The 12,624-nt window shown below is 39.9% G+C and overlaps 2 protein-coding genes across 2 annotated transcripts; both read right to left on the reverse strand.

The window, feature by feature from the left end:
* Positions 1-2,257: 2,257 nt before the first annotated feature.
* Positions 2,258-3,190, reverse strand: LOC112818698 (olfactory receptor-like protein OLF4). Its single transcript, XM_073890540.1, has one exon. It carries the CDS (start codon positions 3,188-3,190, stop codon positions 2,258-2,260), a length of 933 nt encoding a protein of 310 aa, XP_073746641.1.
* An 8,922-nt stretch (positions 3,191-12,112) lies between these two features.
* On the reverse strand, positions 12,113-12,622 carry LOC141372070 (olfactory receptor-like protein OLF4; the record flags this gene model as incomplete). Its single annotated transcript, XM_073890539.1, has 1 exon — positions 12,113-12,622. A coding segment is annotated over one exon (510 nt), but the record flags the coding sequence as incomplete, so codon positions are not given.
* Between the last annotated feature and the right edge of the window lie 2 nt (positions 12,623-12,624).

Here is a 12,624-nt window from a genome sequence, read left to right on the forward strand (position 1 = left end):
CCATCCATGTTATATGAAAGGAAAGGATGTCTTCCTTTTTTATTGCTGGGTTCCACTGTATAAGTATGCCATTGTCATTAATTCATCTGTCGATTGATACTCAGTTGTTTCCATATCTTGATTATTGCAAATAATGCCACAATGAATTTAAGGGTGCAGACATCCGAGATGTTCACAAGTATGTGGGAATTAAACCACACACTCATGAACAGCTGGTGGGTGAAAGAAGAAACCAAAAAGGAAATTTAAAAATCTTTAATCAAATGAAAATGGAAACACAGTCTATCAAAACTTATTGGATTTTGCAAAAGAAACTCTAAGAGGGAAGTTTATATCTATAAATGTCTACATTAAGAAAAATAAAAGAGCTTTTATAAATGGAATCGTTTCTCTAATTTCTCTTTCTACAGTTGTATTGTTAGTATATAAGAAAGTAACTGATTTCTGTGCATTAATTTTGTATCCTGCCACATTACTGAATTGCTGTATGAGTTCTAGTAATTTGGGGGTGGAGTCTTTTGGGTTTTCCACATAAAGTAGCATGTCATCTGTGAAAAGAGAGAGTTTGACTTCTTCTTTACCAGTTTGAATACCTTTTATTTCTTTTTGTTGTCTGATTGCTGTTGCTAGGACTCCTAGTACTATGTTGAACAATAGTGGCGAGAGTGGGCATCCTTGACGTGTTCCTGATCTTAAGGGACAGGCTTTCAGCTTTTCCCCACTGAGGATGATATTCGCTGTGTGTTTTTCATAGATGGATTTTATGAACTTGAGGAATGTTCCCTCTATCCTTATACTCTGAAGAATTTTAATCAGGAAAGGATGCTGTATTCCATTTACAATAGCACCAAAAACCATAATATACCTCAGAATAAACCTAACCAAAGAGGTAAAGGATCTATACTCTAGGAACTATAGAACACTCATGGAAGAAATTGAAGAAGACACAAAAAGATGGAAAAAACATTCCACGCTCATGGATTGGAAGTATAAACATTGCTAAAATGTCTGTGTTACCCAGAGCAATCTATACCTTCAATGCCATCCTGATCGAAATTCCAATGACATTTTTCAAAGTGCTGGAACAAACAATCCTAAAATTTGTATGGGATCAGAAAAGACCCCGAATCGCCAAGGAAATGTTGAAAAAGAAAAACGAAGCTAAGGGGAACACATTGCCTGATTTCAAGCTATTTTACAAAGCAGTGATCACCAAGACAGCATGGTACTGGCACAAAAAAAAAAAACACATAGACCAGTGGAACAGAATAGAGAACCCATATATGGGCCCTCAACTCTATGGTCAAATAATCTTCAACAAAGCAGGAAAAAAAATATGCAATGGAAAAAAGACAGTCTTTGGGGTATTTACCCCAAAGATACAGATGTAGTGAAAAGAAGGGCCATATGCACCCCAACGTTCATAGCAACACGGTCCACAATAGCCAAACTGTGGAAAGAGCCCAGATGCCCTCCAACAGATGAATGGATAAAGAAGATGTGGTCCATATATACAAGGGAATATGACTCAGCCATCAGAAAGGATGAATACCCAACTTTTACATCAACATGGATGGGACTGGAGGAGATGATGCTAAGTGAAATAAGTCAAGCAGAGAAAGTCAATTATCATATGGTTTCACTTATTTGTGGAACATAAGGAACAGCATGGAGGACATTAGGAGAAGGAAGGGAAAAATGAAGTGAAGGAAATCGGAGGGAGAGATGAACCATGAGAGACTATGGACTCTGGGAAACAAACAGGGTTTTAGAGGGGAGGTTTGAGGGGGGTTTGGTTAGCCCAGTGATGGGTATTAGGGAGGGCACGTACTGCATGGGGCACTGGGTGTTATAGGAAAACAATGGATCGTGGATCACCACATCAAAAACTAATGATGTATTGTATGCTGACTAACGTAACATTAAAAAATTTTTTAAAAAAAAGAAAGAAATCCATGGTACCCCGTGAAATAAATGAGAATTTCCAAATATTTTTGATCAAGGTTGGAAAAAACTTTTAAAAGTATATTGTGGACAAAGGGGAAAACTCTCTGTATATTAGATAGAGTAGAAGGTTAATAAAATGAGTTATTTTAAATATATGGAGAAGTTGAATTCAAACAAATGGAAATTCCAGGAAATATATAGAAGGAGATGTTTCTACCTCCACAGTCTGATCAAAGAATGGCACTTCCTGGCTCTCAGGCTCTGAGCCCTGCAATCATGGGCACTTCTTCAGCCCCAGAACGACTGGCCCTTACATCACTGGAGCCCCAATGATTCCCTTCAGAGCCCTCTTTATGTCTTTGTTCCTCAGGGTATAGATGAAGGGTTTCAGCATGGGCGTGACCACCGTGTACATCACAGAGACCACTGTACCTGACTGGGGGATCTGCGGAGCAGGAGCGCTAAGGTACACACCAAGCAATGTACAATAAAACAAGGAGACAACAGAGAGGTGAGATGCACAGGTGGAAAATGATTTATACTTGCCTTGAGCTGATGATATTCTACATATGGCAGAAAGAATCTTAGAATAAGAATAAAGGATCCCAGCAAAAGGACCACCACACAACAGGACAAGTGCAAAATACATCACCAAGTTATTAAGAAAGGTGTCAGAACAGGCAAGTTGGATCATCTGAATGAGTTCACAAAAGAGGTGGGAGACTTGGAAGTGTGTACAGAAGGACAACCGCAACATCATTAAACTATGTAACAAGGAATTCAGGATAGACGTGATCCAGGACACCAGAACCAGCAGTCCACAGAGCTGGGGGTTCATGATGACTGTGTAGTGCAGGGAGTGGCAGATGGCCACAAACCGGTCATAGGCCATCACACTCAGGAGAAAGATTTCTGACCCAGCAAAGAGTATGATAAAATAAATCTGTGTGATGCAGCCTGCGTAGCTTATGACATTGCTCTGAGTCTGGATGTTCCATAGCATCTTGGGGATGGTGGTGGAGGTGAAGCAGATGTCTACAGAGGACAGGTTGGCGAGAAGGAAGTATATGGGGGTGTGGAGGTGGGAGTCTGAGCTGACGGCCAGGATGATGAGCAGGTTCCCCAGCACAGTGATTAGGTACATGCAGAGGAAAAGCCCAAATATGAGGGGCTGCAGTTCTGGGTCCTCTGATAGTCCTAGAAGGTGAAACTTTGAAATTTGTGTTTCATTCCCTGGTTCCATGTGGTGGAGGTGACTTCAAGGACAGAAGCAAATAGCATGACTAATTTTCACACGATCTGGTATTATGCTCAGTTTTTAAATGCTACTTTTTAAATTTTATGTTCTAGAAATTCACTTTAATATGTTGTGCTTACATATGGTCCACTTTAGGGGAACTTCTATACCCCCATAGTTTTGGAATTTTTGTTCCAATCGCTTTTTTTCCGAAGGCCATGTATTCTATAATTTTAATTTAAAAATTATTGTAAGCTTTTGAAAAACAAATTAAGTGCTGTCTACATTTTAGGCATTGTGTAGGCAAGGAGTATGGGGTGGTAAAGAACAAAAGTCCCTATCATTCAATGATGGAGAAAGAATACATGAACAAATAAGAAATTTAAATAATATTTCAAGTGGTGGCAGGTGGTATGAAGAAAAGGAAAGCAGGGATAAAGCAGAGAGTGAATAGGGCATGCTATTTTCATGGGTATGTAGGCCATTCTGCAAACAAGGTGACACTGGAACACAGACCTCATGTAAGACAGAGGGGTAGATGAAGGAATATGGGCGAAGTGTGTGCCCAGCAAAGGGAATGGCCAGTGCAAAAGCGTCGAGGGAGGTACTTGTTTCCAAGGGTCAAGTCAAAGAAGCAAAGCCAGCGCTGCAAGGGGAATGAACAGGAGGGAGACTGAGGAGAGAGGCTGTCCGACATGCTGAGGAGGGAAGTGGCCTCTCTGCTACCTCTGAACCCTCAAGGCACAGGGACTTCCTTGTGCACACTGCCTCTCCCACTGTATTCATCGTGTTGCAGAGACATCCCATGAATTGAACAAGATCCCCTTCTTAGTGGCCCCTGTGTTGTGTCACCTTGGAAGTTATGAGCCCTGGCACCCTGTTGTGGGGACTGCTCACACTCTAAAGTCACACGCATGCAGGACACCATGGCCTCCTGGGTTGTGTGATTCCCCTGTCTTTCTCAGCCTCATCATCCTGCTTATGTTAGGAATGGATCCAACCCAACTAGGCCAGGTAAGTGATCTTTCTCCTGTAAAGTGCAGAAATGCCAATTCTTAAGCCTCCCATGGACAAATAATATATATACATATATACATATTTATGTTTATATGTATATATAGGCATATATATAATTGATTAATTTATTCAGTGCTAATGTCAATTTCACAGAGTGTCTGCTACTCACACTTTTGAGGGTCTTTCATATTCTTTACCATTAAATTGCCATTACTGCAATGCTAGAAGAATTATGTTGAGATTGTTAAACTCAATGTGTGGTTCTAATTGGGTGTAATATATATATTATATATATATATTATATATATATATATAATATATATATATAAACAAAACCAGTTTAAAATGTAAAATGAGTAGTTTCAATACAACTGTCCTAGGCGTATTTGTATGAAAAACCAAAACAAATTGAAATGGGATATAAAATAGCAATCATCAATGATATCGACATGGATTAATAAGTAAATTGGAGGGCGCCTGGGTGGCTCAGTTGGTTGAGCGACTGCCTTTGGCTCAGGTTATGATCCTGGAGTCCCGGGATCGAGTCCCACATCGGGCTCCCTGCTCAACGGTGAGTCTGCTTCTCCCTCGGAACCCCCCCACCATGCTCTCTCTTTCTATCTCATTCTCTCTCTCAAATAAATAAATAAAATCTTTAAAAAAATAACTAAATTGGAAAAAACCTAGATATGAAAGGATATAACATGTAATGTTATATTACATATAATAACATGTAATGTCCCTAGAATGTTCTGGTCCATGACGGGTCCTCAGTTTTTATTTGTTGTATGTGTCAGGAATTAGGTTTCAATGTATAAGGACATTTACTACATGGCAAGATTGCATTTCAGTTTCATTGGAAAAGGCTGAATTGCTAAATAAATGGTGGCATAAAGGGATATCTATTTGGAAGAATATGAAATTGGTCCCCTCTCTCGGATCTTACTCAAACTCAGAGGATTATGACCTCAGTATTGGTGTAACCATAGCATATATTAGAACATGAAGAAAACTACACACAAAAATTTCAGTTGGACAACACCACTTAAATATAACAAGAAACTCAGAAGTAAGCAGGTAGATGGATTTAAATAAAATGTCAATTTTTTATGGTCAAAATATGTTCCAAAAGTCAATTGAGAAATAAGGATCTGAAGAAATCATTTGAAATGCTGATAGTGTTTTAAAAATAAAAGAGAGCTTGAGAAGGAGAATAACATATGGGTATATAATAATAAAACCCAGTAAGAATGATCATCAAATATATGAAGTTCACTGAACCTGAGGGATAGTTTAAGAACAGTAAGAAACATCTCTATCACCAGCAGCCTGGGGAACAAAAACTATATAGAGTTGTTACATTCTTTGTGGTTGGAACTTTTAAACTGGTGGCCAAGGGGTTACTGTGAATTTGCTGGCAGAAATGTAAGTTGTTACAAGATTGAAGGCAGAACTTGAATGCAGCTGTGATTCAAATACTGATATTCTTTACCTCAGGGTTTCTCTATCTTTGCACCATGGACATTCTGGCCAGAGCCTGCCCTGGGGTGTCCTGTGCATTGTAGGGTGTTTAGACATTACCTCCATGCACCTCTCTCCACTGTGACAGGCAAAGCTGGCTCCAGACAGTGATCAATGACCCTCGGGACAAAAATCACACCGGATTAGAACCACACTTTGAGTTTAACAATCTCAACATACTTTTTCTAGCATTGCAATAATAGCAATTTCATGATAAAGACTATAAAAGACCTTCAAAAGTGTGAGTAGCAGTCACTCTGTGAAATTGACATTAGCTCTGAGTCAATCAATCAGTCAATCAGCCAATCAATCAATCAATCAAACAAACACAGGGATCTTTTGCTCTGGGCTAAGTTGAATTGGCTCTCAGGTGATGATTGGTCGATTGTCTTGGCTTCCATTCTGATCCTGTCATCCATGGTCCACTGGGGGGTTGGACTCACCTGGCTGGGGTGTCTGACAGGAAGGTGTCCTGAGGAAGTCTGAATTCCTCCCTGGACAGCAGATGATAGGGCCTAAAGCTCTGTCCTCATCCGAGGCAGGAGGGAGTGAAACATCGAACTCCAGCCAGAATAAGGACTTGGAACAAACAGACAAGAAGCATGGTCCTTCCCATCCAAGGTTGCCCGGGCTGACGGACTGGAGATGAGGACGTATTCACAGCTCCCTCTGTCTGCTCATTAGGCACATTTCCCTCTTGTGATTCCAGTCTCTATGCACATGATTCCCAAGTGGAAAAGTCTCTGGACAGAAAGGATGCTTTCTTAATGAATCTCAGTTCCCAAAAGACAGGGTTAGAGGTCAAGTGAATCCAGTTTTTGGTAATTTTTAAAATTCCTTTTACTCCCTTTCCCTGTACTTGCCCCCTTCTTGATGTGTGAATCTCCTAGCATCTTATCTCAGCTCCAAGTTATAATTTTCTCCCAAGTCTAAGACCTAGTAACCTGCCTGGATTAGGTCTCTTTATCTTCAAAGAATTTACACGTGGTGGGGACCCAGTCCTGCTGTCTCAAGACAGGGTCTGTTCTTCTTTTCAAAAAGGCAGAGAAGAGGCTTCTTCTTATAATATCATACAAGATAATATAATATGATAATATAATAAACCTTGTCCTTCACACACATTGGCTTCAAGACATGTTTGCTGTTACAATTAGGAATTTCTTTATATGTTAAGAGCTATCACATAGCCCTTTGTCATAAAATGGTTCATAATTATAACAGATGTGTTTAGATATTTTTGTGTACTATAACATGAGCTTGCATCTCATAGGGATTGTTTGATTTAATTTTATAAACATCTTATCCCTGAGGAAGTACATTTATGAACTCCAATCTACATTGTAGACATGGTGCTTGATGCTGTCTAGTGATCTGTCCACACTGAATATCCAAGTATGTGGTGGGCCTTGAGTGTCATACAAAAACAATGAATCATGGAACACTACATCAAAAAACAATGACGTACTGTATGGTGACTAACATAACAGAATAAAATTAAATTAAATTAAAAAAACCCCACAAGACAGTAGGAATAGAAGGAACATACCTTAAAATCAAAAAGGCCATGTAAGCACGTGTTGTGATGAGCACTGGGTGTTATATGTAACTAATGAATCATTGAACGCTACATGAAAAACTAATGATGTGCTATACAGTGGCTAACTGAACATAATAAAAAAACACAAAAAAACCAAAAAGGCCATGTCGGATGGACCCACAGCTAATATCCTCCTCAATGGGGAAAAACTGAGAGCTTCTCCCTTAACGTTAGGAACACGACAGGGATGTTCACTGTAGTCAGTTGTTCAACATAGTACTGGAAGTCCTAGCCTCAGCAATCAGACAACAAAAAGAAATAAAAGGCATTCAGGTCAGCAAGGAATAGGTAAAAATATCAGTCTTCACAAATGGCCAACAGATACATGAAAAAATGCTCAACATCCTTCATCATCAGGGAAATACAAATCAAAACCATAATGAGATACCACCTCACACGTGTCAGAATGGCTAAAAGTAACAGCTCGTGAAAAAAGAGGTGTTGGTGAGGATGTGGGAAAGGGGAACCCTCTAGCACCAATGGTGGGAATGCAGGCTGGTGCAGCCTCTCTGGAAAACAATATGGAGGTTCCTCAAAAAGTTCAAAATAGAACTATCCCTAGTACTTTTAAGGTGTTACTTTTTATAGCAAGGAAGGATTAAGGTAGCAGATTGAACGGGATTGCTAATCAACTGCTATTAAGATAAAAAGATTAGCAATGGTTGTCCAGGTGGGACAAGGTAATCACAATGGTCCTCCACATGTTGATGAGGGAGACAAAAGAGTTGGTGTCAGAGAGACTTTGAGAATGCTGCCCTGCTGGCTCTGAAGCTGGAGGAAGAGCCATGAAGCAAGAATGCAGGTGGCCAAAAATTGAGACTAGAATTGGAAAGAAAACAGATTCTCCCGTGTGCCTCTAGAAGGAACTTAACTGTACAGACATGTTACTATGGGCAGTATGAGACTCCTTTCAAGCTTCTGCTTCCAGAAGTTAAGAGTACATGTGTGTTTGTTTTAAACAAGTAGCGTGGGGATATTTTACAGCAGTAGGAGGAATCTCATATGGACATAGTCAATGAAATTATTTGAGGATATTAAGTTTAATCTTTCCAATTCATTCAGCACTTCCCTTGGATAGGGCAAATTACATTTGAAGAACCCACATTAATTAGAAAAAAAATTAAATCAGTTTGGAGACATTCTGCCCCATCAGCTGGTATGGTGAATTCCTCGTGGCATAAATGTGCCTGTGGTTTGATTCTGGGGCCTTTGAGGTAGTGATATAGCAAAGGAACTCAGGATCAAAATTAAGGTCACTCATTGTAATTTATGATTTTGGTCTATACATATATATATATATCTGCAGCTTTTTATTTCATGTTAGTTCAACCATTCATTCTTTTTCAGTGCTACCCTTTCCAACTCTCCCTCAAGTTTTCTTTCAACATAAAAGATGATATCATAAATTGTATAAACATTTGGGAGTGGGCTTATTTTAAAGAAAAATGTGTACAAACACACACACACACACAAGTCACAACCACTATACTGGAATGTTTTCTTAGGAGTAAAAAAAATGAATTTCCATACATTTCATTCTTTTCTAACAAGATTCATTTAACATTATATTTAGTATTCTGCACTGCCTTGAGAAATAAGGAAAGAGGCTCAGGGAGCTTAAATTTTTAATAAGTACCTAACAGAGCAGTTGAAGCTTACCTAACAGTCTTATTATATACAAATTGAAATATGCACTATGTACTCTTCCTTTTCGTGTAGCTCCTTTAATTCATCAAATTCTATACTTTAAATATGCAGTTTATTGTATGTCATTATACTCCAATAATTGAATTAAGTGGAAAATATCTACAGTGTATGGCTAAGAGTAGGGCCTAGAGCACAGGTAGCTGACTCTCCATGGAAGGTTTGGGAGAGACCTCTTCGAACAGGGAAGGAAAACAAGTGTTTTCCTTAGATGCAGGAACAGTGGGATGAAATTCAAACGATTCATTTAATTTTATTTAATTTCTAAATAGAATATCTTACATATAGAAATGTAGTAATAAGGCCATAAATTGGCTGAGACAGAAGAACACTCCAGCCACATACAACACCATGGATGAACCTTAGAAACACAACTTAGAGATTCACTCCTGACCACAGACCCCTGAGGAGCCCGTCAGAGATCAGAAATGCTTCTGAGAATATAATGCCATTTGATTGTAAAGACATAATTGATGAGGAGAACAAAGGCAAGAGAAATGTAGGTAAAAGTCAATCTCTTTACAATCTGCAGCCCCTGTTGAATCCCTCAGACATTCAGAGCATGACACCACCCGAGGAACTCAGGGCTGCCTTAATGTTGATGTTTCATTAGATACTGACAGCAACCTCATCTTGACAATAGCCAGCCCTCTAAGGTCCTGTAAACCTCTTGTTCAGCGCACAGAATTTCCTCAGAAACTTACATTTTCTCTACCCCCCTCCCTCCCCAAGAATCAGCCACTCTTCACAATCCCAGGGAAGCTCTTTCTGCCCCCAGGTCCTGTCTCTGTGCTATAATAAAAGCATATCTTTGCGCCAAAATTGTCTCAAGAATTATTTGTTGACCGTTGCATTTGACCACCCCACATCAGTATAATATCCCATTTGACAAGGACAACCTGTTAAACAGCAGAAGCTGACACAATAATCTTACAAACAGACATGAGGCAATTAGAACATGTGCTGCTTTTTATTTGTGGTCTATGATCTGATATTAAGGAGAGCAGTCATGATCTTTCTGTTATTCAAGTTTATTTCTGATGACGTTAGGACCAGCTGACTATATGTGGGCTTCCTTCTGGGTCACTGGGACAGTTTGAAGGACATGCATATTGGTGCAGAAGAAATGGTGATCCTGAACCACATGACCAGCAGGACATTCAGCTTATCTGTGAAGCATCCTCTGGTCATGCAGGTGGGAGAGATTTCTGAGGAGGAAGAAGGTACAAAATGAATGATGTTGATACTATTCATTCACTATCCCTTAGCATTTGTGACAAATATTAGGAAAAGGGAATTATTTTGTGTAACAATAGAAAGAGCCATATTAGCAGGTAGCATTGGATGTTTTCTAGTAGAAATAGGGAGATAATGGGTGATAAAACATAGAAAACTCTAACCAACACTTCACCTCAGTGAATAAACCTCCTCAGTTGTGGACATCAATCTTTCATGCTCCAATAAATAGATGCACAGCATGAGCTGTGCTGTAAAAAAAAGAAAAAAAAAGAAAGAAAAATATTTTGCCTAGTAACAAAATGAGTGTTTTGAAATTTTGCTTCATCATACTTATGGTCATCCTGACACTAAGAAAATATAAGGTCAATTTATTTATTCTAATTTGTCTTTCTATGTAGACTGTACTGGAAGAGAAATTCTTACTAATCAGTGTTTGCCTGTGGCTATGGTAGGAATTCTGTATATTGAGCTGAATTACAGTAACAATAGCATAAGATGAAAATTGAGAGGGAGGCAAACCAAAAGAGACGCTGACTCTAGGAAACAAACTGAGGGGTGCTGGAGGGGAGGTGGGTGGGGTAATGGAGTAACTGGGTGATGGGCATTAAGGAGGGCACTGGATGGGATGAGCACTGGGTGTTATATACAACTGATGAATAAGTAAATTCTACCTCTGGGGGAAAAAAGGAGGATACTGGTTAGGAAACACAGGAGCATGTTTGTAGAGTAAGTACCTGAAATTAAGCTTTTGATTTCTTAGGTATGCAATTCAAGGACAACCATGTTGAATAAACACAATTGTGGAACACTATTACCAGATAAGCCCTCAGGCTGCCCCCAGCCATGAAATACCTCTTCAGAAAGCCCTGGTAGCCTTCATACTGACACATGAGTAACCCTGCTTTTCCCCATTCAGCACCCAAATTCTAATCATATAAGATTCTCTAATAAAGCATAAACCCGCAAACGCCTATATACTCTGGTCATGAACCTTAATAAAGACAAATCCCTCAGTGATGCTCTCTCTTTCTCCCTGTCAATGCCTCTCTCCTCCTCTGAGACCTCCCCAAATGGCCTTTGGTTTTTCCATGTGCCTTCCAGCACCTGTGAGGAATAAACCTTGGTTTTTTAGAGTTCTTTGATGGATGTTGCTGAGGTGTGTGTTACAGTCACAATAAGAACCAAGGGGCTGGTGCAGCCACAGCAGAAACTCTGGTCAGGGAAGCATTTATGGGAATGTTTACAAGCACAGGGGTGCAGGGGAATGTCTGGGCTTTCCTAGCCTAAGCATCCCTGTCAGTAGCCCGAGACTTAAACAGAACAATGTTAGAGACCACATTTTCTGGAAGAGGAGTAAGGGTATATGTGTAAAAAGACTAACAGACTCAGGGTGAGAACTGTGGTTTTGTATTCTCCTCCACAATAAGGTTATATGAAGGGCTTAGTGGCCAAGGTAGTATCTTCCATATGAAGAATACAACCCATGATTATTCTTTGGGGAAATCTAGGGAACATTTACTTGAAATGAAATTAGTTTGAAGAAATCCAACTTGCCCCTTGTAAGATACAGAAATTTCCAGGCATTTGTGATTCAAGGTTGGGGAAATCATTAGGAATATATGAAGGTAGACAAAGTGAAACCTGTCTGTGTATCAGACAGAATAGAAGGTTAATAAAGTGAGTTACTTAAATGTATGGAAAAGTTGAATTCAAACTAATGGAAATTCCAGGAAGTAAATAGAAGGAGTCGATTCTACCTCCATAGTCTGATCAAAGAATGGCAGTTCCTGACTCTGAGGCTCTGAGCCCTGCAATCATGGGCAATTCTTCAACCCCGAGACTACTGACCCTTAAATTACTGGAATCCCAACAATTCTTTTCAGAGCCCTCTTTATGTCTCTGTTCCTCAGGCTGTAGATGAAGGGGTTCAGCATGGGCATGACCACCGTGTACATCACCGAGGCTACTGCACCTGAGTGGGAGCTCTGGGGAGCAGGAGAGCTAAGGTACACTCCTAAGCCTGTACAATAAAATGAGGAGACCATGGAGAGGTGAGATGCACAGGTGGAAAAAGCTTTATACTTGCCCTGAATTGATGATATCTGACATATGGAGGAAACAATCTTAAAGTAAGAGTAAAGGATCCCAGGCAGGGGAGCAAGACCCAGCAGCACAGTTGCAAAATACATCACCATGTTGTTAAGAAACATGTCAGAACAGGCCTGCCCAACCACCTGATTGAGTTCACAGAAAAAGTGGGGAATTTCTACCTCTGTACAGAAGGACAGCCGCAACACCATTAAGCTCTGTAACAAGGAATTCAGGACACTGATGACCCAGGACACCAGAACCAGCAGTCCAC

The sequence above is a fragment of the Callorhinus ursinus genome, unplaced genomic scaffold (genome assembly GCF_003265705.2).
Source record: "Callorhinus ursinus isolate GAN/ISIS: 27379988/994484 unplaced genomic scaffold, GSC_fseal_2.0 scaffold708, whole genome shotgun sequence".
NCBI lineage: Eukaryota > Metazoa > Chordata > Mammalia > Carnivora > Otariidae > Callorhinus > Callorhinus ursinus.